Consider the following 26,828-nt stretch of genomic DNA (forward strand, 5'->3'; position numbering starts at 1 on the left):
CTACCGAAAGGGCTAATCTACAGCAGCAGTGTTTCGAGCATATGTAGCAAAGCTCCAGACGGAGGCCGAATCATGTCACCTCATCTCCAAACAGCATATGTGCCAATTGAAATAGTTAAAGTGAGAGTTGTTTGTTTTAAAATCTTTACTTTATATATTTCAGAATAACCTGTTCTGTCCCCGGCTCCTCTCTGTCATATATCCCTGTAATATAACACAGTGGATGTGCCTTAACATGGCACAGGACATGTGCCATACTTCATACATACATTGATCTGTGGCCCAGGGATGACAGATAATATGAAAACAAAGGTTGTCCATATTGCGTTTTTAATACAAATCAACACTACAAGCCGCACAGAGGGGATTAGACACTGCTGGGCCATTGTCAAGTTGATGTTAACAGTTATAATTTGCCTGTTTCAGCAAACTAGAGGAGCAGCAATGTTCATGTGCTCCTGCACTTATTCTATATTTGAGCATATTCAATTAAAATGGTCTTAGTTTTAGATGAAACTTTATTTATAGTGCTGCTTCATCAGTACAATTCAAATCAGTTAAACTGACAATGAGCTCACTCTCAGGTCAACCCAAGTTTCGAATGAGGCTTATATCAAACTAATAGGCAACACATATACAGTTTGACATTTCACATGCATATTCCAGTGGAGAGTCTTCTCTTTATTTAGATTTTTTTCCTCTTGTCTTATTCATTCACTTTGAACGGAGCCCTCTAGTGTTCAGTATGAAATACACCAACGATATCCTTCAACAGCAAAACACACAAGTCATTTGTTTTGTTCTAATTATTGGTTTAAAAAGTGAGAAAAACTTTAATATTCTTCATGGAATGGGTACTCTGGATGGTCGCTCCACCTGCGTCAACATAAAAAGCATTTCAATTTTATTGCTTTACACAGCAATCATTGCTTATGAATTAACCTAAAAACTACTTACATCAGCAGCTCCACAAAACGAATGTTTTTGTTCAGTGCTTCAATGGCTTTCATTTCGTCTTCCGTTAGTGAGAAATCAAATATCTGTATACCAAGAGAGGATTATTTAGTGACAATCATATATTTTAAAATAAGTATATTTAAGAATCCTAGCAACTAACATTTTACAGTCTGTAGCAAACCCACTGGTATGATTTTATACATATAAACTCACCTGGAAGTTGTGTTTGATCCTCTCAGGACTGAAGCTCTTGGGGATCACTACCACTCCTCTCTGGACATTGAAGCGCAGAGCCACCTGAGCAGTGCTCTTCTTGTATTTTGTGCCGATGGAAACAAGCAGCTCGTCCTCCAGCAGAGGGGGACATTTCACATTCACCCTGAACCAGAGACAGGAAAAAACCAACGACGCCAAGTTTTTATTCTCAGCATCTGTAATGTGTTGATGGTTTAAGATAATGTTGTCATTTCACACATAGGCTGATAAATTGGTAACTAAGGGTCATCAGACTTTTGCCATCAGGACCTCGAGGCTCTGGAGATTAGATTTACCAGCACTTTGCCTGTTTTTATATTATTACTTAAAACATATTTTTATAGGGTTGACTTTTAACTTTTTGCTATTTTTTTTTGTATTTTCGTTTACGTTATCTTTCTTATTTTAGTTCTGTCTTGTTTTGTTGGGTCAATTTATTCAAGCACTTAGTAACATTGTTTAGATTTTATTGTTATATATTTGTCATAAATTGCAAATGGGATTGCTGTTGTTTTTATTTATATTTGGACTTCGATAAGTGATGATCTCCTCTTCAAATCAATTGTTGGTTTCTTCAATGACAACAGTTATGTTAGGATTTTCTCTCTACAATTTTGTCGTTGAACACTAATTCAATCACTAACGTTTTCCCTTCCATTGTCTTTGTGTAGGAGAGAAGTGACACATGATCAGGTGTCACATGTTTGTCTAAAAACACAGTTTCAGAGGTTTTTTTAATTCCTGGAGGAACAAAACAAAAAAAAGTACAGCTGTCAGCAGCTTTGTCTAAAAAGATCTTCCTGGTCGTGGAATGGTGAAGCCCGCAGTACAGTACATACCAGGAGGCATCTCTGGAGGAGCCGATTGGGCAGTAACCAACAATCACAATGTCATTCTGACGACAGAACTCCAGAAGCTTTGGCTGTGTGAAATATGGATGACACTCGACCTACAGGTAAGCAAAAAGAACATACATCAATTCAAAGGATAATGGCTCAAAAGGGTCCAACATTAAAAATTAGCACTGTTACTAGGCAAAAATAAAATGGAGTGGAAATGGAAAGATCTACGTCTTTTTAAACATTTTAGAAAAAAAAATGTATTTTGCCTCTGACTGTTTTGTGCAACGAAGGAGCATCATCTATCTGTGGAGTAATACATCTCCAGGATATAAATCTCTAGCAGACTGTAAATCCTACCTTACTAAACACAAACTTATGTCAGTGGGAGTGTAACAGACAGCAGGAGGCTCACCTGGTTGGATACAGGTTTGTGTTTGAGGCCAGGTTTACTCAGCAGCAGCTCCAGTTGTCTGTGGTTGAAGTTGGAGACTCCCAGAGACTTGACCAGTCCTGCGTCTTTACAAGCCTCTAAAGCCTGATGAGAATAATAAGTTCAAATCTCTATCTACAGATTTAACGAAACTGTGTAGGGTAAAAAAACTAAATAAAACTCTTTCACTGGGTTCTGATACTGAAGCACAAAATCACAGGCATCAGCGTGCTGCATGCAAACTTAAAGAAACATCACATGACACTTTCAATGAGGGATCACATGAAGTTTAACTGGCCTGTTTATTAGATACCTCTAGTTGAATCTCATGGAATCAAATGCAAGATCAATGCAATTAAACATTTAATGGGTTGCCACGTTATTGTAGCATTGATTATTTAATATTATTATTATTATCTACTACTTTGAATTCCTTGTTTATATAGGTATTTATCTATTTTTTCCTACCATTTCACTGTGTATTCTTTGACTTTGCTTTTACTGTTCATTCCATATATTTCCCATTACTTTACAGTCTTTATTCGTGCTGTGTTAGGCATCTACAGCCTTGCTCCATAACAAATGTCATTGTACTTGTAAGGTGACTTTAAAATACCTCTTGAATCTCATGAATGTGTCAAGAAATTTGCCAACATGTCAAGAAAATATAATTTCTAAACATTTATGAGATGAGCAAAATCCTTAAACAGCAGGATCCTTCATTGTGAACTCACCTCCCATGTTGCACAGATGTCTGTGTGGTGGTAGATGTATTTTCCATCCTTGTCTTTTGGATAAAACTCATTTCCAGGCTAGAATTCAAGCACAATAAATTCTTGTTAATTTAATATAAAGGTTCCTGAGGAGCTGTGTTGACCGGATCTGGTCGTGATCAGTGCAAAGGAGTAATAGAATACAACTTGAATATTTTTGTTAATTTTACTATAGAAATATTACACTGTGAACAAAACAACCTGAAACAACTTGTTCCGGTCGCTGGCTCCAATTACCTTTTAATAAAGCCTTTACATCTCATTGCACAATAATAAAAATTGTCATGTATGTTAGATTATATATGATCATTCAGATGTTTCATCAAATTTGTATTGACATCCTCTGTCGTTCTCTTCCTTGTTTTAATTCAAATAGATTTCAGTCAGCAAAATTTAAGTATCTTACATTTTTACATAATCCTGTTATGTAAAATTATAAGAACAACTTTTCAATTTAACAAAGCCTTTGAGTGTTTGTAGGGAATCTTTCAGACCGAAACGTCTGGCTGATAAGATAAGTGCCATTCACAGTGTATGCGTATAATGTAGAAACCTTGAAAGCCATGGGAAGCTCAACAATGTAGAGATCCACATAGTCTAACTTCAAGGTTTTCAGCGTCCTCTCCAAGGCCGGTCTCACCAACTCTGGTGGGTGGAAGGTATTCCAGAGCTGAGGAAGACAACACACTTTTACTGCAGCATAGCACACAACTCTGCTGTGCTCGGTTACCTGGTTCAAAGTCCTTTGGCTTAGCATTGTGAAATCTTACAAGAAATTAAAAAAATGCTCCAATCAGATTACGAAAAATGAGACAACTGTCTGACTTCTGTCAGAACCTATTACCTTCCCACAGTAAAAGATGTCCTCTCTTGTAACGGTTCCGTCGGCAATCTTCTCTCTTATGGCTTGACCCACTTCGTGCTCATTGAAATACACCAGTGCCCCATCAAAGTGCCTGTAACCCACATCTATGGCCAGCTTCACACACTCTAGTGCAGTGCCTTTGGCTGTCTGAGGGAAATCCACAGAAAATGTAAATATTACCTGATCTAGTTTGGATCGAGACGTGCTGCAATTTGTGCATATACACATTCCTGTTCAAATAGAAAGGTTAATATTTGTCCAGCAATGAACACTGACACTACTAAATAGTTACAAGTTATTCAGGTACTAAATCTCATAAACATTTTAGGCCTACGGTCTCCTTCTTACCGTTCGAGGGTCTCCATAGGTTCCCAGTCCCAGCAGAGGAATGCGGTTTCCATCATTGAGAGGGACTCTGTGGTTCTCTGCTGCCAGATCCATTACAGATGAACTGAGCAGCTCTCTGGTCTGTTGATTAGATAATGTGGTGCATGACCATGAACTTTGAGCCTTGACACTTTAACTTACATGCACATAAGATAGTGATTTCTGACTGAGAGCTTTTACAGACTCAAACCCAAAGAGTATATATTTGTATTTTGCATTATGACACATTTTATGGAGGATTGCAAGAGTAATGGAAATAGTAATAAAGCACAATAAAAATATGCATTCATGCATCTCTTTCCAATTTAATTATTTATTTATCTATCGAAAAATATTGGTCCAGGGAAGAATCATTACATTTTGGAGCTAATCACAATAGATGGCCTGATACAGATTTTTCAGCCCCTCTGCAGCGGCTCTCTGTACAGTGCTGTGTGTGTGTGTGTGTGTGTGTGTGTGTGTGTGTGTGTGTGTGTGTGTGTGTGTCGTTCAGAGAGACACACACACACAGTGAGATAAGAGCAAGTTCACGCTGCTTCTTAACAGTGGAAATATGGAGTTTCTCCGGTCACAGCTGCTCAGAGATCAGCTGCAGAAGCTGCAGTTGGTTTGTACCGAGCTTCAGTGTGTGTGTCCGCCTCCATTCTGACCTGCTCTAACTGTACACAGAAGAGAAGTCAGCAAAGTCAAACTGGCCTTTTTCTAATGTTTACTCTTTTTAAGCTATTAGGCTGCAGCTATATGTTTTATTTATTTCAGAGGGCTACTTCTTATTTTATACATTTCCCACAAATATGGGGAGGACTCAAATGGGCCTGCATAGTTTTGTGTTTAATTTATTTCAAAGTTGGCCTATGCCAATGTATTTTCTTCTCCTCTTCATAAGAGTTAAGAGTTAGGTAAAAATAGCAATAACATGTCAACAGTTTTCTTTAATGTCGTCCTCTCTCTCTCTCTCTCTCTCTCTATTTCTCTCTCTCTCTTTCTCTCTCTCTCTCTCTCTTTCTCTCTCTCTCTCTCTCTCTCTCTCTCTATATATATATATATATAATACAACTATGTATAACATGTTATAAGCTTTGTTATCAAATATGTTTTGCGGCTCCAGACAAATTATATTTTGGGGAAGAGGGGGCACAGTACAGGTTGGCTACCCCTGCAATAGAACAATAGATATTATTTTAAAAATGGTGTAAAGTAGTGTAACAGTGAACTGTCATGACAATGTCAATAATTGTGTGTTAAGTGTAAATAGATATGTGCATGAAGATTGATTTCAATCTTGAATGACAATAAATGTCATTTTTAATAGGTTAATTCATATAACTATTACATGATTAAAAAAAATTGGACTAATTTATTGTTTGAGAGCACATAATTTGGATGTTTTGGTAGTTGTGGGTCACAATCATCACCAGCACATTTGAGGTCATATAGAAAATGAGTCATGTGAGCATTATACACGGAAATAATGAATGAATGAAATAATAAAGGACACAACCACAGTAACTGTGAGAGACAAACAGGAGTTTGTCCTCCTCCTCCCGCCTCCCTGTCAGCTGTCCTCCAATCAGAGGGCGTGCTCATCTGAACACGCCCCTTTCGTGCCGCATCGAATGGTTGCGTATCTCTCGTGAGGAAGAGATCATCGATGAAGGCGATTCTCCGACAAGAAGCTCGATCACTGAAGGCGCTGTGTCCGGAAACAGGCTCCGAGCGAAGAGGAGGAAGAGGAGGAAGAGGAGGAAGAGGAAGAAGAGACGCTCTCCTCCCGGGGATGGGAGGGAAGTGATCCTCCTCACCTGTGCGGGTTATCGTTTCCCACACAGAGGAGCAGGATGGAGGAGGTGCAGCGGAGGGATGGATGCGGGGACAGAGACGGACCCCCCGGGGACGCCCCTGTCATCACCCAGGGCAACGAGGCGGAGAGCGTGCCGGTGCCCGAGGACCAGTCCGCTGCCATCGGTCCCGACCTCCTGGACACGTGTCCCTCCTGCCGCCTGAACTTCCACAGCCGCGAGCCCAAACTTCTGCCGTGTCTGCACTCCTTCTGCAGGAGGTGCCTGCCCGCGCCCTCCAGGAGTCTGTCCCTGACGGAGCTGCACAACTCCCTGGCTGACAGCGCCACCCAGCCATGTGAGTCCCTTTGTTTACAAACATCTGCGTGTCAGAGGAGGACATGGTCAGAGGACATGGAAAATCCAAAAAATGAAGTAAACACTGCATTTGAGATACCTGCTGTCATGTGTCAACACTGTTTTCTTGCGTGCATTTTATTTTCTAACGTGTTGCTGCTTGATTCCAGTGAACGTGATCCGCTGTCCGGTGTGCAGGCAGGAGTGCATGGAGGTGGATGTGGTGGAGAACGTGTTTGTGAAGGACTCGGCTGAGGCTCCCAGCAGCACCGTGGAGAGGAGCACCCAGGTCAGTGGCAGGATGGAGGGCGGCCTTGTTGTCTATAGTTTCCTCTAGGATAGTATTGACTGTCATGCTCCTACAAGATGAGGAGGTCAGCTTGTTCCCACAGTGTTTGACTCGTGCCCAGGTTACATCCACATGACAGGAGGAGTACACATTCATTCTTGCAGATATAATTGATCAAACATTGGGTACAAATGGTTCCATGCTAACTGCCTGTCATCTCTCCGTAGCTCTGCATGTCCTGCGATGACAACACCGAAGCTGCCGGGTTCTGCGTGGACTGTGTTGAGTACCTCTGTGGCACGTGTGTGGAAGCCCACCAGAGGGTCAAATTCACCAAGGACCACACCATCAGACAGAAGGCAGAGGTATCACGAGGTATTCTTACAAGTGCTCTCATCTCTCTTGGAATACGTGATGGAAATCTGAAACTACAAGAGGCTGGAACACCCAATTTGTCTTTGTGCATTTAAATGGGGCTTTTTGCAGAAAGGATCAACACAGAGAGTCACAGGGATCTCAGAGTGAAGATGCAGGACAGTCAAATGCAAGGATCTTATATAGGAGAACTAAGGCTGTTTGTCTGAGCCAGTTCAGACTAGTTCTGTAGGCGCAGTTTGAGAGAGGAATCTAAACACAGACAACTGATTTACATATGTTTCCTTTGGAGATACAGCAGACATAAATTCAGTTCTTTTGGAGAGTAAATAAGTGATAAAAAGGTCTTGAAGTTTTCAGGTCACACACAGTTCAGATCATAAACAATTCAGGCCATAAAAGTATTTAGACAGGTCATATATGTATTTAGACAGGTCATAAAAGTATTTAGACAGTTTGTAACTACAAAATAGATTTCAACCACACTTAGTTATTTTTCCACCACAAATACTTGGTCTTTCTAGTTCAAAGAGCTATTATGTGCTGCATATGTCTCTGGGTTTAGTATAGATCATTTTTAACCAACTGCAATTGTCTTTACAACAATCTTTTACTTTCATACGTACACTGTCTTGTGAGAGCCCCTTTAAATTCTATGTTTGGCTGTGTACAGGAGACTGCAATGACACCATGGTGAGAAACCCTGTGACAAGGACCAACACCTCCTGCTTTCTGCCAAAAGCTTTAACATTTTAACTTTGGGTTAATTTAGTTTACTACTGGGGGGTTCCTTTTACCAGGGGTCCCCAAAGTCATGTGACACGTCCCTGCTCATAACTTCAGTTGTTATTATTTTTAAATGAACTCGAATCTCAACTACCAATCGAAAAAGTTAAAGTAAAATAATGTCCCCTTATCATATCTTTATGACTCAAAAGACCAATACATTTTTTACATTCATCTTACTCAGCTGAAATGTGTTTTTGTGTTAGTGTGAGCTAACACAAAAAACACGTAATTAAGCAGGGAGAATTAAATCGAAAAGTAATTCAAAACATTGTAATATGTTGTTTGAAAAGAAGCACCAAAGATTTGTTAGCGATAGCTTCAAATATTATTGGCCCAAAAAAACCCGACAAGTGACCTGCATGAATATTTTTATATAATTTTTATCCCCATAAATTCATCTAATTCCCTTACAATTGCAAAGTGTACAGTATATCTTGAAATGCTGAACTCAAGCATAACCTTACTATGTTCCATTTAGGTCCATGTCTTTACATTACATTATGTAACTATCAGGTATTACCAAAAATTTTTGCTTTTCAAACCCGTGTATAGACCAAGCCCAAGTGCCCAGGCAGTGGAAGAAACAGATATAAGCTTGTTTTTTAACAAAGAGCCCTGTGTTGTTTTCCAGAGGTCCATGGAGTGTCGACACAGAGGCCAATGTTCTGTGACGTCCACAAACAAGAGCCGCTGAAGCTGTTCTGCGAGACCTGTGACCAGCTGACCTGTCGTGACTGCCAGCTCGTCAAGCACAAGGACCACAGGTACAGTCACAATATAATCAAATATCATGTTTACACACAGGCGTATCATAAATACCTTTGAAAAACATATTGAATTCTATTATTTTCTTAATTTTAATGAGAGAAGGGATTAATTACAGTATCAGAGCACACTATTAATATCATGTATAATAATACTTATATTCATTATGTTGTATGCTTAAGTTACCAGTTCCTAGAAGATGCTTATAAAAACCACAAACAGCACATGGAGAGTATGACCCATCAGCTGCAGGAGAAAAGGAAACTGATTGAAGACGTGTCCAACTCCATTAACAATGGGTATGTATCTCCACATACCTGAGGATTACATAAACAAAACTGAAGACGCTCATCATTTAGAGAACTGCTTGAAAGATGCATTTTGTTCTTTAGCTTGACCCCATGAATGAAGCTGCCACAGACAGCGGCGGCTTGATTGACAGATGGTATTGACAGAGTGGAGTCTCTGGCAGGTGCCACAAACAGAAGTGGCCAAACTAGCCAATTTAGGCCTTTTACATTTTTAAAGGAACCCCTGAAGCTTCAGATATCATTCCATAAACAGCAAAAAGTCAGTGGCAGCCACTATAGATGTCTCTGGCAGCTGCCACAAGCAGATGTAGGTGCCACAGCAACTTGATTGACAGATTCTGGAGAGATTGACAAGTAGCTGCGTCAGCTGCCACAAGCGCTGGAGGGCAGTTAGCCACCACCACCACAATTTGAGCCAACCCCAGCTGAATGAAAAGAAGAGCTGGTAATTTATTGTGATGTTTAGGGATTAATGTTGCATATTATTTGTTATCAGTTGTGATGTATGTTTTGCAGACTTCTTCAGGTTGATCAGAATCGTTCATCTGTTCATGATGAAATAAAGAAGTCCATCTGCAGTTTGATTCTCGAGATAAACAAAAAGGGAAAGATGCTAATGAATCAACTCGAGGTACGATAAAAGCTTTTTATTGTCTAATATATCGTGGATATAACAGAACAGTGTTATCTGTCAGTTGTAGACCTGTAGTTTTCTCTGCTGTTGTTTCCAGAGGAGTATTACTTGCTGTCTAGCTCAGTTGACTGTCTTACCCCGAGGCCCAGAGCACATCCCCTCAAGCTGTTTGAACACTGCACATATTCATTAATTCATGTTTTCCAGGCTGTAACAAAGGATCATGAGAGCGGCTTGCGGAAACAACAGGAAGACATTGGCTATCTGTCCCGACACTTGGATCATGTCATCGACTTCACCAAATGGGCCACAGTCAAGAATGGGGGCACGGCCCTTCTGTACTGTAAACGTCTGGTAACGCCTGCCTGATCATTTATCCAGCCGGCAGCATCTCATCTTGTTTTCCCCAAAGTGAAACTCAGCTCAGCTCTGAGAGTCTGTTCGGAGTCTGTCTTTGCAAGGGAACATATGCCTTTCGTAACACACAAGTGTCCTACTCTAAAAAATTAATAATATCTTCCCTTCTGTCGCAGATTCTGTTTCAGATTGGAAACCTCCTGCAGGCAAAATGCAGTACCTCATTTATTCCACAGAGCACTGTGCGTTTCCAATGCCGATCCTCCTACTGGGCCTCAAATATGGATCTGGGTAAGATGCAGATGTCTATAGTATGAATCATATGATATGTTGGTATGTGAATATAGGTTTTTATTTGCCACTCTTTTGTTTTGTAGAAGATCATGATTCCTCAACCACATTTACTATTTCTGAACAGTTTTCAGAATAGTCTTCATCTTTCTTGTGATTGTCTGTTGAAAGTGTCTTTTTTATTCAACTGTCATAGTCAATTAAATGGACAACTGAAGATTACATTTGCTTTGTATCGGGATAGACTATACAGAAATGGGCTTTGGGACTGGAAAGTGAAGCCAATGAACAAGTGGCTGAAGCCAGTATTACTTCAAATGACCAGCAGAGGGCGACTCCATGGTGGAGGAGTTAATGGTCTCAGTAACTTGTTTCAGCATGATGTTCATTTTGTAAGTTATAGAGAAGTTTGATGTGATTGATAGCTGTTACTGTTAAATGGGTGCAGGTCATAGGTGTAAGTGGGCATGAAGTGTCCTCAAACTCTCAGACAGTCCCTCACTTCTCCAAATAAGTTTACTTCTAGTTAAAAAAAAAGAGAAAACAAGATGGTGCCATCTAAATGCCAACTTCAAGGCTTATAAACAGATGCTCACAAACCAGTGTGTGACGCCAAATGATCTAGAGACTGGAAAGTTGTTTTCCATCAGAAACCAGTCCCCTTTGTATTTCCCGAATGGAATAAGTTTAAATTATTTCCATCACTGCCACTTTTCTTCATGCAAAGTCTCACCACTTCCCACAGATTCTGTGGTTTTCTGTTGTCATTTTGATGAGGCATGCTGAATTGAAGAGAAAGCTCAGAAATAATGTCAGACAATTACAGCAGCTGTAACTAATTTAAGTCTGACAATTGTCGAAATCCATTCTTCAGATATAGAGAACATGTATATTTATATGTATATATATATCTTTGCATGTTAAATAAGCCACGTGAACACATCTTATTGGGTTCACCAGAAAATAATCATTATCATGATTTGACTCCTCACTTAATACTATACAAAAATGTCCTAAACTTTTTTTCAGTTACTTTTCAAACCTTTACTTTCCCAGAGTTCTCTGGATGGGTTTTGTATGTTCATCCCTACTTGTTATGCTTATCCAGTCTGTGTGTGTGTGTGTGTGTCCTCAGGCTCTTTAGTGATAGAGAGTGTACCAGGCCACCAGCTGGTTGGTTTTCAGGGCATCCCTCATCAGCAGTCCCACCCTGGGCAAGGCCCCTCAGGCTCGCCCCGCGGCTTTGCCCCGGGAGGTCCGCTCAACACCCTTGCTCAGCTCCAGATGCAGGTGGACAAGCTGAACCCGCAGGCCCACTGGCAGCCGCAGCCACCTCCTCCACCGTGGACGTGGTACCAGAGTGTACGTCTACAACGAACACTCCCAGGCGCCTTGCAAGGAGGCTCTCCCTCCCACAGTATGCCACCTCCACCGGGCCGAAGGTTCATGGTGCCCCCTCCAAACAACAGCAGCCCAACTGGCACCTTATTGAGCCCTGGGTTCACACCACAGGTTGGTTTGCCTCTCCGTGCATGTGTGCTTCATTCCATTTGACAGACAAGCCCCATTAACAGGCACTGACAGCGGATCGCGTTGTCCTGAATAGAGCTGACAGCTTTCACATCCCAGGCAATTTATGTCATTCCTTGTCATGATGGATTTAAGTCTTGGATGGGCTTATGACGTGAAGTCATGATATAAAACTGCTCAATCTGCAGCAAAAAGGCAGCCAACATGTGACGTGATGTGATGAAGGACAAACCCAAGTTTCCATGAGAGAGGAGTTGATAATATCTCATCATCCAAGTTGTTTAGTCTAGTTCACCGGGTGTTTTGGTTCCAACTCTGAACTATAGGCTCATTCACAGGACAATACTGGCTTGTGAAGTGCACACATAAGTTGTGTCATGCTGAAGTGAACAAGCTGCCACAGCTGCCTAATGAGAACTCAAGTGTTCTCTGTGGTGAAGAAATAAAGCAGCATTCTTGAATGTTTGCGTTTCCTTAAATAGTGATGAGTATTTTTCCAAAGGGTTCCAATGGTATTGCAGTGGGTTTTGAAATTGTGATGTGGCTAGTATTATATTTCAGTATTGAGAAATGACATGTCAATATTTATACACCTCTGCTTTTGTTTTTGTAGGTTATGTTATTATGTAATAGTGCAGCTCCAAGTGCAGATGAACTAAAATAACAACTTAGTGTTCATCTAATTTCAATAAATAAAAAAAATGTTTTAAATCTCTGCAAATTAAATTTCACACTGTTTTGAAATAACAAACACTAGGGACGTGGCATTTGCTGAGTCGTAGGTTACTCATAATTGTGCCCAAATTTTGCTTCACTAAAGCCACGCCCCTTCCTTTAAGGTGAACACCACCTTGTATAATGTTAACAATTATACCACCCCCAAAAAGATGAAGAAATGGTATAACCCCATAAGATCTGGATCCCTTCAATGAGCTGAAATTCTCTTTCCTACAAAATTGAAAACTAATACTTCTTTTAAAAGTAAAAAAAAAAAGTTCATATCCAGTAATATAACTTGAGTCATTGAAGCATTTTTTCTGTCTCTCCCTCGTTCACCTGTAGCCTCTGAGCCGGGTGGAAAGCAGCTCCAACTACCAAGCCAAACCCATGGAATTATTTTCGCCCTCATCTTTGTACACCCATGGTGCACCACTGCCTATCAACAGCGGAGTGAGTACGTCTCAATCACGAGTGGGTGACAACCTCTACTGACACACCTGAATATTATCATTACATTATTTCTGCTGCGTAGTAAATGACATGCCATGCTGTGTTTAGATGGAGCCCACAATTCATAACAGGACGAGCGATGCAGGTGGTCCGGTGTATGTGCTGAATCCCAACCATTCCCAGAACCTGCCACTGTCTTTGCCATACAGAAATGGTATGTGTGTGTCAGACTCACGTGTGGTGGCATGCAGACTGCATGTGTTAGGGTTTAACAAATAGTAACAAGCAAACATATTTTCAATTCTCTCCAGTGCAAGGACAACAGATTTCCCCAGGGTACACTGCTGCATCCCAAGTGGAGAAACCAGGGTAAGGAGACACACACAAAAGCCCAGATTCTCTCTTTCTTTAGATTTGAACAATCCTGCATCAACATGACCCCCGTTTCTTTGTCTTATTGGCCTCTCTAGTGAATTTGGCTTAATTGTAAGTGGCTCTGACTTTGCTCCCAAGGACTGTTTCCTGGGAGACTCCAGAAACACATCAGGCGCGTGGAGCAGTGGGCTCAGCTGTCAGGAAAAGACGAAGGTCGTCGCCAGGGCCCATCATTGTCATCAAAGATGAGCCAGAGGATGACAACAGCTATGTAAGTAGATATTCACATTGATATAGATCAATGAGTATTCCATTTATAGATTTGACTTTTGATAGATCAAACACTTACTGTAGCAAGGCTGCGTTGTAGAATACACTGGACTTACACATAGAATGCTTTTAAATAGATTGTTACAGCCATTAGAAAGTAAGTTATCATAACAATAATCATACTAAAGTAATTGCCACGCGCTGTGCCACATTATCTTAACCTGATTCTTTTGAGGTGAAACCAAAAGTGAGGTGAAATGTTGCTAATGATTCATAGTTTCTGTCTGCAAGAACAACTATGGTTATTACTCTATAAGTCAAAGTTGAACCTAGACTTACTACGTTATACTTGTCTCCTTTTTCTCTTCAAAAATAAGTTTGGCCAACTTCAAGGTTTGTTTGAACAGCTTCTGTTCTTCTGGACTGTTCCATGCTTCACCTGCTCTCTTTTTAGTAAAGCTACCATATTCCCAGATCTCAGCAAGTGCAAGTGCTATTGACCTTTATAGCAATCCAGCCTATGTCCCACCTATGTTTAAAACTAAAATGGTGCCCAGTAGAGCACATACTATACCGTCTCTTAAATTTCATCAAGCCACACCAAAATTCTAATGAATTTTTTCCTCAATATCCATATATTATTCTGTGAGAAATCAACAGAAATATTGAAAAATATTTGCTGATCCGGATCTGCATCAAAATTGTATGGCTTCTTCCCAGACCCCAACCGCATCCCTTCTTCACAATTATGATAATCCGCTCAGAAGTTTTTGCTTAATCTGACAAGTTAACAAACAAACACTGATGAAAACATAACCTCCTTGGCAGAGGTACGCAAGAGGCTATCAATGACATATTTGACGATTTTCATAGATGAATTATGCTGTTTGTGGCTCCAGGTGCAGAATCACCAAAGAGCCAGCCTTCCTGACAGCACGGGTGAACACCCACAACTCAGTGCCCAGGGTGGAGGGAACAAGGCCAGAACTGTTCCTCAAAGCACAGAAGACAAACCCCACAGCCACTCAAAGCCTCCGATCAGGCCGCTGGACCAGAGTAAGACTGACGTTCCAAATCCAATCCATTCTCTGGGAGGAGAAGAGCAGGTAGTCCACGATGAAGCGCGACTGGAAGACTCTGATGACGTCTTGTGTGCTGTGTGTCAGAGAGGAGGGGAGCTGCTGTGCTGCCAGAAGTGTCCAAAAGTGTTTCACCTCGCTTGCCATGTTCCAGCTCTCCTCAAATCTCCCAGGCAAGTTCGGCTGCATGAAGTTTATCTACCGCTCGTCTCAGATGAAACACTCATAACTCATACGTTTGTTTTTTATTCTTGTATTTATTGTAGAATCAATGAATTATGTTTGTCAAGTGATAAAAGAACTTTCAGCTTTAAGAGTGAGGCTGTTTTTGGCTACTTCATCTGACAGCAGCATTATTCACTTCACTAATGCGTGTCAGTTTTGAATGACTTTTATATTGAGTCTGTGGCCTGTCTGCTTTCAGCGGGGGCTGGTTTTGCTCCTTCTGCCGTGACCTGTCGGTGCCTGAGATGGAGTACGACTGTGACCGCAAACCTGAGGCCAAAACACTGAAGACGGAGCCAGACTCTGAAGGTGGACTGCCCCCTGTGGACAAACGAGTCAGTACGTTTTTGAAATGATCACAGTCCATCCGATTACAATAAAGATTGTGGAACTATAAGGATTTTAATAAGAGAGTTAGAATATAACTCATAAAATATAGCTTAATACTTGAATTTTTTATATTCTTATACATGTTTTGGGGCTTGTTTGTAGGCACGTGTGAGCGTTTGCACTTGTTTCAGCAACCTTTTGCCTCGTCATTGAATAGACTCATTGGAAATCTAACCTCACTTATTGGATAACCAAACAAACGCACCTCTTCCTTGTATATTGGTCTGAATTTGAACATGAATTCGATCAGGCACAGGGAAGCCGCTGTAACTAACTGGAGCTAACCACAGTTAGCTTGCTCCATTATAAACAAACGCTCAAACATGTCTAAAGTGAATAAGGATGAGTTTTGATGTTTTTAGTCTTTTCCATCAAACTACATTCTGTCTCACAAGAATAACATTAAACGCGTATAGCACTGAAAATAATGTCAGGTTCACAAAATGTTAAGCATCTGCAAAATGTGGAAATGAATGCTGTGTAATGCTGCTGCTGCTGTGTTTTGCTTTGGTTTGACTAAGAATCAGCATTGGGCCAGATCCAAAAACAGATTCATGGAACATTTAGCTTAAATAAAATAAGATAATCCTCCATTAGTCACACAACGGGTAAATGTGCAATGTTACAGCAGTAAGGGCATTCAAAACTGTACATCAGTAAAGTGCTAAGTAACATGCAAAACTTACAAATGTCAGGAAATATAAAAACAACTATATACAGTGTGAACTGAGTATGACACAATAGTCTACAGATTAGACAGCTGTACTTGTTTTTCTGTGATTAGTTGACATATATTAGGTCAGCTGTATTTTTTTCTACCACTACAGAAGTGTGAGAGGCTGCTGCTGCGCTTGTTTTGCACTGACCCCAGTTCAAACTGTGGAGAGGCTGCCTCCCCCTCGGTGAGTCTGGAAGCATGCCTGACAGCAGATTAGGGCACTACAGGATTAGTGTCACATGGAGTTATTGTAACTGTAATTCTAATGATGTGTAATGTGCAGTATTTACCAGTAAAGACAGAAAAAATATGAATCAGATGTGGAGCGACTTTAATCACATAAAGATAGAGATTTGTTTCGCTGACAGGGCATGGACTATTTATTGCACTGACTGGATTACAATTACCTAAAAAAACAACATTGGCTAGACATCCATAACCCTTTTTTGCACAATGCTGACATGTAATAAACCTTATAAATACATATCCCCATATATTAATCATTAATATCATCGTACTTCAACATCTGCTCATAAAGTTATATTCTTTTTTTTTATCACTCCCTTTCTAAATACTGTAGGTATGTGCTAATAACAGGGTGACTATAAAGGGACCAATGAATCTGTCAACTGTGAAAGAACGACTGGGGGCTGAACAGAGTGTGTGCTACCAAAGCAGTGCAGAGTTTATATCAGACATCAGGCTCATCATCGGGAATTGCAGACCCTTCAGTGAGGTACAGTGTTAGCAAAAAAGCAGTATGATATATAAATCTCGACACCTGTGAATAAACCTTTCTTCTTCTGGGTGTCAGGCTGTCACAGAGGGCAGGAGGCTGATGGAGCTGTTTGAAGAGCAGCTGACGATCATCTTCTCCGACCAAACCTTCCCAGAAATCAAACTGGAGGTGATACCTGCCGCACCACCAGACTCTCAGGTCTCATCTCCTCACAACATTTCCCAGCCTGCAAAGCGCCAGCGCACATTTTCCCAGGATACGACTAACTGTCCCAGTAGAGAGGAGGGAGTCGTATGAGATAACAAATCCTCTCAAGGGTGTACAGTATTTGACAACACTGCCAGCACCAGCTCTTATGTGGTGTATGTGGTGTAAATTCATTACAATTGAAACCCTAATTGAAGCCGCTAAATGTTGAATTTTCTCAGAAAAGGATACAGGGCAGGACATTTTCTATATCCTGGACTCAACTGTGTTACAACTGTTGGATTAACACGGGGCTGGGACTTCTAGCTGCAAGTACATCCAGGTACAATACAAGCAGCCCATAGAGGTACTTACAGGGTATAGCTGACCTTCTATTATCACACCATACCTTATCATAAGCCATAAATTATGACACTGAGCTAATCAATGGGGTAATCAGGTCGGATGTGTTGTCCCTGGCACTCTGGTCCAACACCCTGCGTATCGTTTACATGGTAGAATCGACCCTGAGAGGATGCTGCTGATGAAGCGAATGAGAGGAAGAAGCAGCGGTACATGGAGATGGTATCAGAGGTGGAACAACAAGTTTGGAAAGCTGCAGGGGTTTTATTGCAACCTCCACTGATACGCCCTGTGCCATGCCATAAAAGGATTGCAGATCGCTGCAGCCAGGATCAGAGGAAAGACCCCAACTGGGCCCCAAGATGTTAGGGACACTCACCCAGGTCTGATTATCCTGTGGTGGGCCTGTCTTTGAAAAGAGGGCGTCTTGTGATTAAAGGCCTCTGACGCAGGTATACAACTGATGATACGTCCCTTAGGGATATTTACCATCTTGTCCCATATTGTAAAAATGTGTGTAAATATAGTTGTGATGATTACGATCTGGGATGGTCACGGTTTAACTAATGTGGAATTAAATGTGTTACCTTTCACCCCCATCCCTCAGGCTAGTAAAGCCACTGCATAAAGAGAATCAAAGCAGTGGGAGATAAGCACAGGCTGTTTAAGATGTTACACTGTCACATATTATTAAACAGTATTGGTCTGATAGTTGTTTTTGTTTTAAAGGTAAATGTTAAGTGTAATTTATTTATTAATTTGTATTAAAAAGATTTTGTTGTATTGGTCGAATTTTATTTTGAAGAACTAAACAGGCTGTTAACATTTGTCCAACTTATTTCCAAGATTCTTTTTATCCAACATAATAAACAAATATGAAACTTAAGCAACAAATGTTCTTAATTCAAAAGATGACCAAAAACAATAGAAGAAGAATATAATATCTATGGAACCCTACAAATATTTTAAATTTGTCATCAAAACAAGGCATTTACATCCTATTTCTGGCTTAATGTGCTACTTCCCCTCCACAATCATCCATGTCATGTATTCAGTATATAAGTTTTAAACATGTTAGTTTACTCTATATATATTTTATTCAGTTAATGTTTTCCTCTGCACACTCAACATAATGAACTGTTATAATATCCACAGCCAGATCATTCAGCTATAAACATAAACTTGCATTAAAGTCAGCTCTGAGGTGTTTACAGTGGACATTAAAATATGTCATCCCAGGTAATGATTGATATTAAAATATCCCTCACCACATGACTGCATATTAATGGAGTCTATTAATGTCCCACTTACGCATTATTAACCTCATTGCGACTCCTTCCCCCTTTAAAAAGTGTCTGTGGTTGTGTTTAGTAACAGTGAAGAAGGCCTGTGGGCCCCTCAGTCTGCCTGGCTCTGGTAACAGGCTCTGGGCTGATTGACACAGATGTGGCGCGACAAGCTTTGTTGAGCTTCAAAGGAAGTGTGCACCACAGCCCCCCCACCCCCCCTCACAACAAGATTAACACTGTTAGAATGCGTCCTTGGTCAGTCCAATTTCCTCCACCTATGAGCTCGGAGGGGTCAGGCCATGCTGCTGTTTCTTGTTAAAGCTTAAATGTAGATTGGAGGTGAAGAAGAGGAAAGGGGACGTTGGCCTCAGATGTTCCCTGTGCTGTAACCAGCCCTCTGGTTCGGGCCTGGCACTGACCTAACTCTCATTTTGGGCATTCTTTGCTCCTTATATGGCCTTTAGGAGCCTGTATCTGCATTACACTGAGGCAAGGAGAAGATTAACGACTGGCCAGCAGTTGTTTGGTGAAGGTTAGGAGGTTGCTGCATCCTGGACAGATAGATATCAGCAGAAATCTCATTCATGCTGCTATAGTAACAGTGTTCTCTTGACTTTCTCACTACTATTAACTTTCTACTACTATTTTCATTGATTTTGTAATGATATTAAAATTGACTTGCAGAGAATCATGATAAAAAACATGTCTGCTGCTGTTGTTGTCAAGGTTATTGTATTGTATGTTTTTGACTGTGATGGATTACACAAATAAAATCTCAGCAGGCTCAATTTACACCATAGTGGGAAGATTTCCAAATAGATTTAGTAGGACATTTTTTATCTGGGATACGTGTATTAAAAAGAGAATTGTAATAAATCTAAATAAGGAAGATAAACACCATACAATTCAGACCTTTACATTTCTGCAGTTCTGCTATTGTAATATTGTGTCATATTGCAGAATAATGGAGACAAGTGGCTGCCTGGAAGTCACACAAACACCATGCCTACGTGTGTAATATACTTTTATGTAAATTTTCCAGCAAATTATGAAAAACACGAGCGTCGTCGTTTAAAATATTCATCGTCTCTGTTGCCAGGTTTCTCTCATAGGACGTCTGTGGTGCGCTGAAGAGCAGAGAGAATGAGACGCAACTCATCACACACTAGACTTTTAGACCCATTTATAACTGCCATAGACTTGCGGGCTCCCCTGTATGCCTGTGGTGTCCCAATATCAAGTCCTTGGTGATGTTTCTAGACTGGCTAGACTGGTGGTGGAGACATATGGGTCTGATTAGACGATCATTTAACCTTCCTCTGTCACCATGCCCAGAAGTCAGGACACTGATTGAATTTGCAGAGGGCTGGTACAAAATGTTTATAATACAGTCTAGCAATTATTTCTCCGCTCCTTGCCAATTCTGGTAGACGTGAAGCGTGGGTGTATGTGCATGTGTGGTTTGTTTATACCCAGCTCCTTTGCACAGTTCATTATCACCATGGCTGACATCTGTGGCGCTGTTACAAAAGCTCTAATTCATTAACTTTGAGGGTAAATGCCCCACTTTTATTTGGTACAGCTGTAAAGTTTAATAACGACAGAGAAAAATGAGCTAAGTTGGAAGCCGAGAGCGACAAGTAATACAGCTGTGCAGATATCTGTGAGGATTAAAAGTTAAGGATTAATGCAACAGCACAGAGGCAGGTTCTGACTTCACTTATCATCGCCCTGAAGTCAAGTCAAGACCACTCAAATTTATTTATATAGCACATAAAATATCACAAGAGCCAAAGTGCTTAACAATCCTGGCAAATAAAACAAGCATGGATAAAAGACAAGGTATACAATGTTGTAAATATTGTATAAATATTTGAAGAAAAGAAAAACAAGATAAGTGAACACAGCATTCACAGAATCATAAGAAAGACTTATGGATGGAGTGACTCAAAAACAGACATTTAAATTAGATTTAAAATTATCAACAGTTGGACAAGACTCGATGCAGAGAGGAAGACTGTTCCAGAGTTCTTGGTGCAGCAACAGAGAAAGCCTGATCTCTTTTAGTTACCTTTAAGGTGCAACAAACCCAAAAAGTAGCAGTAAATAACCTTATTTGCTGACACAGCACTGAGTATTTTACCCCCTCTCTCTTTTTTTCTTACCCCCCCAACTGAGATATCAGTATTACAGTCCGGACATAGCCACAACAGATTTTTTAAATACCTGAAAACCAGCTCCAGATGTTGAGTAATCAGTCCAATCATTAATCACAGACTGAAAAACTCTACTCTGCTCAGGATGGGGAGACAAATCTGCACGTGTAGCCTGAAGACTCTTGCTAATGCCTCAGCAGGCTATGGAATGGGAGTGAGGCTACAGCTCCCTCAGTAGTATCACAAATCTTAATCACTATCAATCATATGACATCTACCCACTAATTCTACAAATGTCTGTCTTTTTGTCTTCATGTGGAACATATATGTTGGGAACTGTTCATCATATTGGTTCCGCACTTGGCATGTGTATTCTTACACGCAATATGTTCAATATGAATTAATGTGAATAAACAGATGGTCAGCGCTCTATAGCAGTCAGTCTATTTGAGGAGGACTCACTACTGACAAGGAATAATTATGAAGTAGCCAAGACAAGAAAACAGTTCATTCAAAACAGGCAGCTTTAGAGCAAGAGCTACACTAGTTCATAGAATAGCTCTTTGGCAATTTATCTTCAAAGTAAAAGCACAACGTTGGTTTTGTTGAAGTAATGGTGCTGAATTATAAAGCTTTTATCTTGAAAAGTAGATAATTTGGCTCTAAAGTCTTGCTTGCTTAACACAACTCTGAAAAGATTGAATCAATTCAATCATTAAACTTATACATAAGCCACATACTTGAACAGTGTCAGTCTCTGAGGAGATCTCATCTCACTAATGACAAGGAATGATTGTGAAGAAGTACCAGAGCATATAGTATGTATATTAGGATAGGCCTTTCTGTAGATGTATTCCTGTTAGAATACGTAAATTAATTTGTATGTAACATGAAAATATAATAACAACCAGCATCATCCAAATCAGAACTGGCTTTGTTAGCCAAGTATTCTAAGTGGACTTAGATATAAATACACCTACTGCTCTAGGGACAAGGACCACAACAACAAAAGAAACAGAATAAATAAGTTAAAGAATGATACACAAAAATACTTCATGTATATTGGTGGATGTTTCTGATTTAATACATAAAGTAACATGTGAAAAGAAAAGTAGGAAAATATGCAGCATATGGAAACAATCGAAAAGCTCTCACTAATGACAAGGAATGATTGTGAAGAAGTTCCAGAGCATATAGTATGTATATTAGGATAGGCCTTTCTGTAGATGAATTCCTGTTAGACTATAAATTAATTACACTACAGTCTCACTTCTAAGCATAAAGACCACGTGTGCGTAAAAATACATTTTATAAGAGTAATAACCTACAAAGGACGTCACAGTTAATAGCTCCCTAGCAGAGAAGGAAAACGCAGGTTTGATAAGTCGCTGCGTGCATGTGGCTCCGTGCACCCGCCCCGCCCCTCGCCGTGCCATCATCATTAGACGCTCATTCCTCCTCTCAGCTCCATCACATCAGATCCACCTCTCGCACGGTGCAGTCTGTGTTTTCCCGAAAGAGCGCCGCCGCCGATCCACTCACCATCCTGCAAAGAAAACAACTCACCCCAAACACAACGGGAAGCTGAACGCGCTGGGATCTGCTTCACTTCACTTCACAGCAGCATCGGGCAGAATCTCTCCTCATTCAATGGGTCCGCGTGTTGTGCTGCTCTGCTCCATGTTCGGGCTCCTGCTTGGCCAAGGTAAGTTACCTTTCTGCGAGATAGATCACTACTACGTGACTTTTACTCATACTAGGCTGAACCAAGCCGAACGATGGCACTGTGGTAAGGTACAGAATAAATGTGGTATGTAATGTATTTTCATACATGGGTTTACATGGGTGAGAATCAAAGTGATACCAGACAAAGAGTAAGAGGGGATGCATTTGTCATAGGACTAGTTGGGACATGTGATGAAAGCACACTTCAAAGTTGGCTGAGTCAAAGTGTTGCAAGTCTGGACTGAAATGAAGTCTGGTTTCCTGTGATCTCATTATAGATGATTCAAATCACTTCTATTGTTTTCCCACTTAAAAAGTAGGTTATAATTAGCCTATAGCAGCTATAAATGAACTGTGTTGTGTCTGACAAAATCCAGATACTACATTTGTATGTAACATGAAAATATGATAACCAGCATCATCCAAATCAGAACTGGCTTTGTTAGCCAAGTATGTGCACACATACTGGAAATTTGACTCCTGTTTTACTTTACTTTAAGTGGACTTAGATGGAAATACACACACTGCTCTAGGGACATGGACAACAACAACAAAAGAAACAGAACAAAGACGTTAAAGAATGATACACAAATATACTTCATTTTTTATTGGTGGATGTTCCTGATTAAATACATACAGTAACATGTGAAAAGAAAAGTCGGAAAATATGCAGCATATGGAAACAATCGAAAAGTAAACCATCATCTACTCTCTTTTTCATTCATTACATTGTCTTAATGCAGTAGCCGTAAATTCAACTTGACTCACGAAGTGATGAAAGAAAAGATGTCACATCAGAGGAAGGAGTGTTAAAAATGCAGATTCGCATTCGTCTCAAGTGAGAGTTCTCACCGCCCTGGTTTCTGTACTTCCTGCCCTCCAGGCCAAAGGCCAAGTAGCTTGGTATGCTGTGATGCAGTGTCAGAATGGCCGCCGTCTCACCAAGACATGGTGGTCTAGACAGACAGGTGTGATTTATACTTGAGTGCCACAGCAGGGTTACCAAGGTGTAGGATGAAGCATATCCAAAATGCTCGAGGTCTCCCTGATCACACATGGGGCAATTTTCACAGTCAGTGGAGGCCACCCTTTTCCAAGCTGCTTTCATTGTGCGCGTCAAAGGTCAGTTTGAAATAAACTTCAGTCAGCTGTCAGCCTGACCTGTTACATAACCAGAGCCCCAAGAGATCCTTGTGTATGTATATCATATAAAGACCTGATCTAAGGAGGAATATGACAATAGATAGATAGATAGATAGATAGATAGATAGATAGATAGATAGATAGATAGATAGATAGATAGATAGATAGATAGATAGATAGATAGATAGATAGATAGATAGATAGATAGATAGATAGATAGATACCTTGTTTGTGTAACAGCCTTCTTATGTCACTGAAAAACCTCCAAATAAGTGCAGCCTATAAGAGATGCACTCCTGGAGTGACGAATGGCCAACTCCTCTGTTGGGTGGAGCTCCACCACTGGGCTCATTAAGCCTTGTTTAAATGAGGCGTCTAGACGCAGGCAGGCAATGTGCTGCTCTGCCAAGACAGAATGGCCCTTCACAAACCAGCACCGCCATCCAAAATGGAAATCAGCCGTCTCCAGACAGACAATGCATCAGCAGAGACAGAGCACTGTGGCAAACTGTATCTAGACTGCAGAAGCAGATGCGCCTGGTTTGCTTCTTTTGATAAAACAGCACCACGCAGCTTTAGAAGGACTTCTGGTCTTTGAGTTTAGGTTCGCAAAGCAGCAGACAGTGGTGGCGTTGGAATGACCATGCAATGCTTAGTGGCTTAGAGTCAGTTATCAGCAGAGACCTACTGTGGGGAGAAATCCCCAGAACACATCCCAGGGAGCAGTTTAACATGCATGACATACTGTTCCTGTCATTTAAAATATACTTAGCCTGCCCAAGCAGAGGAATTGGTTATTTTGTGGAATCTGGGAAGTTGCTCCCTGGTTGCTTTTCCAGTTTTAATACAAAAAGGGTGTTTTTGCAAAATGGTACCAGTTGCTGATAATGGTAAAAAGCAATGGAGATGAGAGAAGTACTCTATAAGAGTATTCAACATTTAACATCTTTAATGGCAGCTAATGCATAGTTATATTATCAGCTTTTCACAAAATACTTTGTCATAGTCTCTTTGGTGTTACCTTACAGGTCTTTGACATTCACAGACAGAGAGAGGGAGACTCCGAGATGGCCTACTTGGTAAACACATGTGAAAAGCTTTTAAAATGTCATCTCATTTCATCCAGCTGTTATACGAGGTTTGTTGGCCAGAGGATTCTGGGATGTGCCAGACTTCCAGAAGTCGGTAGTGAGTCAGCTAATGTGGCTGCCGAGTAATAAATCCTCCGTCCGCTCTCAATCCGTTCTGCCAGGTTAATCATCCTTTGTGTAGTAGCTTTGATTTCAAGTAGCCTGACTCGCTTTCATAAGAGAAAAATTCACATCTTAATTTAATAAGTACATAGTTGTTGACATATTTCACTCACACTTCAGGGCTGCACACCTGGGTTTATAGGAACCTGAAAACTACTCTGAGAAACTGGTTTATATTCCTGTGCTAGCACTTTGTTGTTCTGAAGTTTATCAGTGCATAAAGCTGTTTAGGATGATGACTATTCCGGATTCTTCTTCCCTTTGGATTTAATGGCCAAAATAAAATTCCTTCCTGCCCCTATGGGACAAAGAAGCGAGTCTGTAAAGCCCAGGCCTGCTCTCCCAGACACTTGTCCTCCCTACCTAATCTAACCATCTCAAGTCCATGACGCCAGACGTGTCGCAGCAGATGCTGAGTCTCAGCCAGATGGATTTATTCTGTGCGTTTCACAATCACTTTCCTAATAATTCAAAACATTCAGTTATAAACCAGCAGCCTCGTATATTCTATTACAGTGGATCAACTAAATTTATTTCACAGCGAGTTTGTTTTCTCTCTTTTTTTCTCTCTGCGGACTTTCTGTTAATAACAATTTGCAAACTTATCCTGGGTTTAGCCTAAGGTAAGAAAAAAAGTAAAAAGTCTGATCTGCCAAAGCTATTTCAAATTTGGCAGATCACACAAACCACAGGCAAATGAACATACTCAATGTGATTGCGTCAGCTGATTGTTTACAGAGTCGAGGAATTCCACGCTCTCCAATCCACATGAATAAACAGCCAGATCACCACAGAGTTGGTTTGGCTCCAGTTTTGGGGAAAAAAATCCTCCCTTGCGTGTGCAACAACATATCCATCACTGTCTTTGGCACAAAAAAGGTATTTTGGGATTTAAAATTGCCAAACAGATTCAGAATTTTCTTTCTTCATCTTTCAGAAAACAAAATGTAACTTGCCTTTTAGGACATTGGGAGGATTCGCTTTTGTTTGGGATAGATTGCCAAATACCACGATTGTTATCCACTTAATTACTGAAAACAGTGCGTCAATCAGCAGGAATTATTTTAGCCGAAAGAAATGTGTTATGTAAAGACATTAAAACATTGAACCATACTTATGACTGTGCCATTTAATATACTTATCTAGTCTTGGGCAGTTTAAAGGGTATGGAACCATACTCTCATCCCCCTCCTGTATCCAGGCAGGTGTGCCTGCATGTCTCCTACTCATTATGGGCGTCCCCCTAGCTTGACAAATTAGATAATACCAGATATGAAAATGTCCCAAAAGTCAATGTGCATTAATGTATTGCTAAATTGTGTTCTTTTTAATGTCTGCAGGAGCAGAGCAAGTCTCGATAGAGGACTGCTGTAAGGATGGACAGAATCGAGGCAATGATAATGAAGACTGTGCATCCCTCCCTCTCATCTCTGCATCAGACACATGCAGGTAAGCAGGTGCTGTAAAGTATATAGCTTTGTCCTAATTCTGGATCCGGCTCCTTCAGAGGACTCAGTCTACGTGGCCCACAAAGGAGGTGGTCTTTGAGACTGTGGAGGCTTTACCAAAATGAGACTGGTTTGTTCTGCAGAGGCTGGGATCGGTGTCACCAGCTCGTCCGGCCCTTTGTGCTGCTGCATGTGAACCAATAGCTGTTTGGTTGAGTTGAAGGGTGATACTCAAATGTTGGACATCTTTTCACCTACCTCTTTCGTCACCAAAGCGCAATGAATCCTCCGATAGTTTGGTCCGGGAAGGATCC

General features: G+C 40.7%; 3 protein-coding genes across 4 annotated transcripts in view; 2 read left to right on the forward strand and 1 right to left on the reverse strand.

Moving 5' to 3' along the window:
- Window positions 1-313: 313 nt before the first annotated feature.
- LOC133008988 (aldo-keto reductase family 1 member D1-like) lies at window positions 314-4,590 on the reverse strand. Its single transcript, XM_061076384.1, has 9 exons — window positions 4,471-4,590; window positions 4,102-4,269; window positions 3,811-3,927; window positions 3,219-3,296; window positions 2,467-2,589; window positions 2,052-2,161; window positions 1,171-1,336; window positions 958-1,040; window positions 314-876 (listed from the first exon to the last, which is right to left on the reverse strand). The coding sequence occupies exons 1-9, from the start codon at window positions 4,561-4,563 to the stop codon at window positions 834-836; spliced, it is 981 nt and encodes a 326-aa protein (XP_060932367.1). The 5' UTR covers window positions 4,564-4,590; the 3' UTR covers window positions 314-833.
- Window positions 4,591-6,152: 1,562 nt separating this feature from the next.
- LOC133008974 (transcription intermediary factor 1-alpha-like) lies at window positions 6,153-18,284 on the forward strand. 2 transcript variants are annotated; one of them, XM_061076363.1, is made up of 18 exons: window positions 6,153-6,645; window positions 6,815-6,933; window positions 7,161-7,308; window positions 8,729-8,861; window positions 9,045-9,161; window positions 9,690-9,804; window positions 10,015-10,161; window positions 10,341-10,455; window positions 11,591-11,967; window positions 13,048-13,176; window positions 13,264-13,369; window positions 13,467-13,524; window positions 13,669-13,801; window positions 14,700-15,052; window positions 15,304-15,439; window positions 16,322-16,396; window positions 16,793-16,948; window positions 17,027-18,284. In XM_061076363.1, the coding sequence occupies exons 1-18, from the start codon at window positions 6,348-6,350 to the stop codon at window positions 17,246-17,248; spliced, it is 2,937 nt and encodes a 978-aa protein (XP_060932346.1). In that variant the 5' UTR covers window positions 6,153-6,347; the 3' UTR covers window positions 17,249-18,284. The 2 variants fall into 2 exon arrangements, with proteins under 2 accessions (XP_060932346.1, XP_060932347.1); XM_061076364.1 differs by having other exon boundaries at window positions 13,048-13,155.
- A 4,197-nt stretch (window positions 18,285-22,481) lies between these two features.
- The window catches only part of fbln1 (fibulin 1), a 34,473-nt gene continuing 30,126 nt past the window's right edge, over window positions 22,482-26,828 (forward strand). Inside the window, exons 1-2 of the mRNA XM_061076365.1 lie at window positions 22,482-22,650; window positions 26,407-26,515. Coding sequence (XP_060932348.1) covers window positions 22,596-22,650; window positions 26,407-26,515 — 164 coding nt within the window. The 5' untranslated portion in view covers window positions 22,482-22,595. The remainder of the gene's footprint in view (window positions 22,651-26,406; window positions 26,516-26,828) is intronic.

Source organism: Limanda limanda, chromosome 8 (assembly GCF_963576545.1).
Source record: "Limanda limanda chromosome 8, fLimLim1.1, whole genome shotgun sequence".
NCBI lineage: Eukaryota > Metazoa > Chordata > Actinopteri > Pleuronectiformes > Pleuronectidae > Limanda > Limanda limanda.

What these genes read in the sequence shown, in the direction of transcription:
- LOC133008988 (XM_061076384.1), bottom strand. Translation starts at nt 4,563, where the DNA reads ATGGATCTGGCAGCAGAGAACCACAGAGTCCCTCTCAATGATGGAAAC. An exon ending in ACATCTGTGCAACATGGGAG is followed by an intron (nt 2,590 to 3,218) that starts GTGAGTTCACAA and finishes TATTCTCATCAG; the next exon opens with GCTTTAGAGGCTTGTAAAGA. An exon ending in TCCTCCAGAGATGCCTCCTG is followed by an intron (nt 1,337 to 2,051) that starts GTATGTACTGTA and finishes TCTCTGGTTCAG; the next exon opens with GGTGAATGTGAAATGTCCCC.
- LOC133008974 (XM_061076363.1), top strand. Translation starts at nt 6,348, where the DNA reads ATGGAGGAGGTGCAGCGGAGGGATGGATGCGGGGACAGAGACGGACCC. An exon ending in GAAGGCAGAGGTATCACGAG is followed by an intron (nt 7,309 to 8,728) that starts GTATTCTTACAA and finishes GTTGTTTTCCAG; the next exon opens with AGGTCCATGGAGTGTCGACA. An exon ending in GTCAAGCACAAGGACCACAG is followed by an intron (nt 8,862 to 9,044) that starts GTACAGTCACAA and finishes TGTATGCTTAAG; the next exon opens with TTACCAGTTCCTAGAAGATG.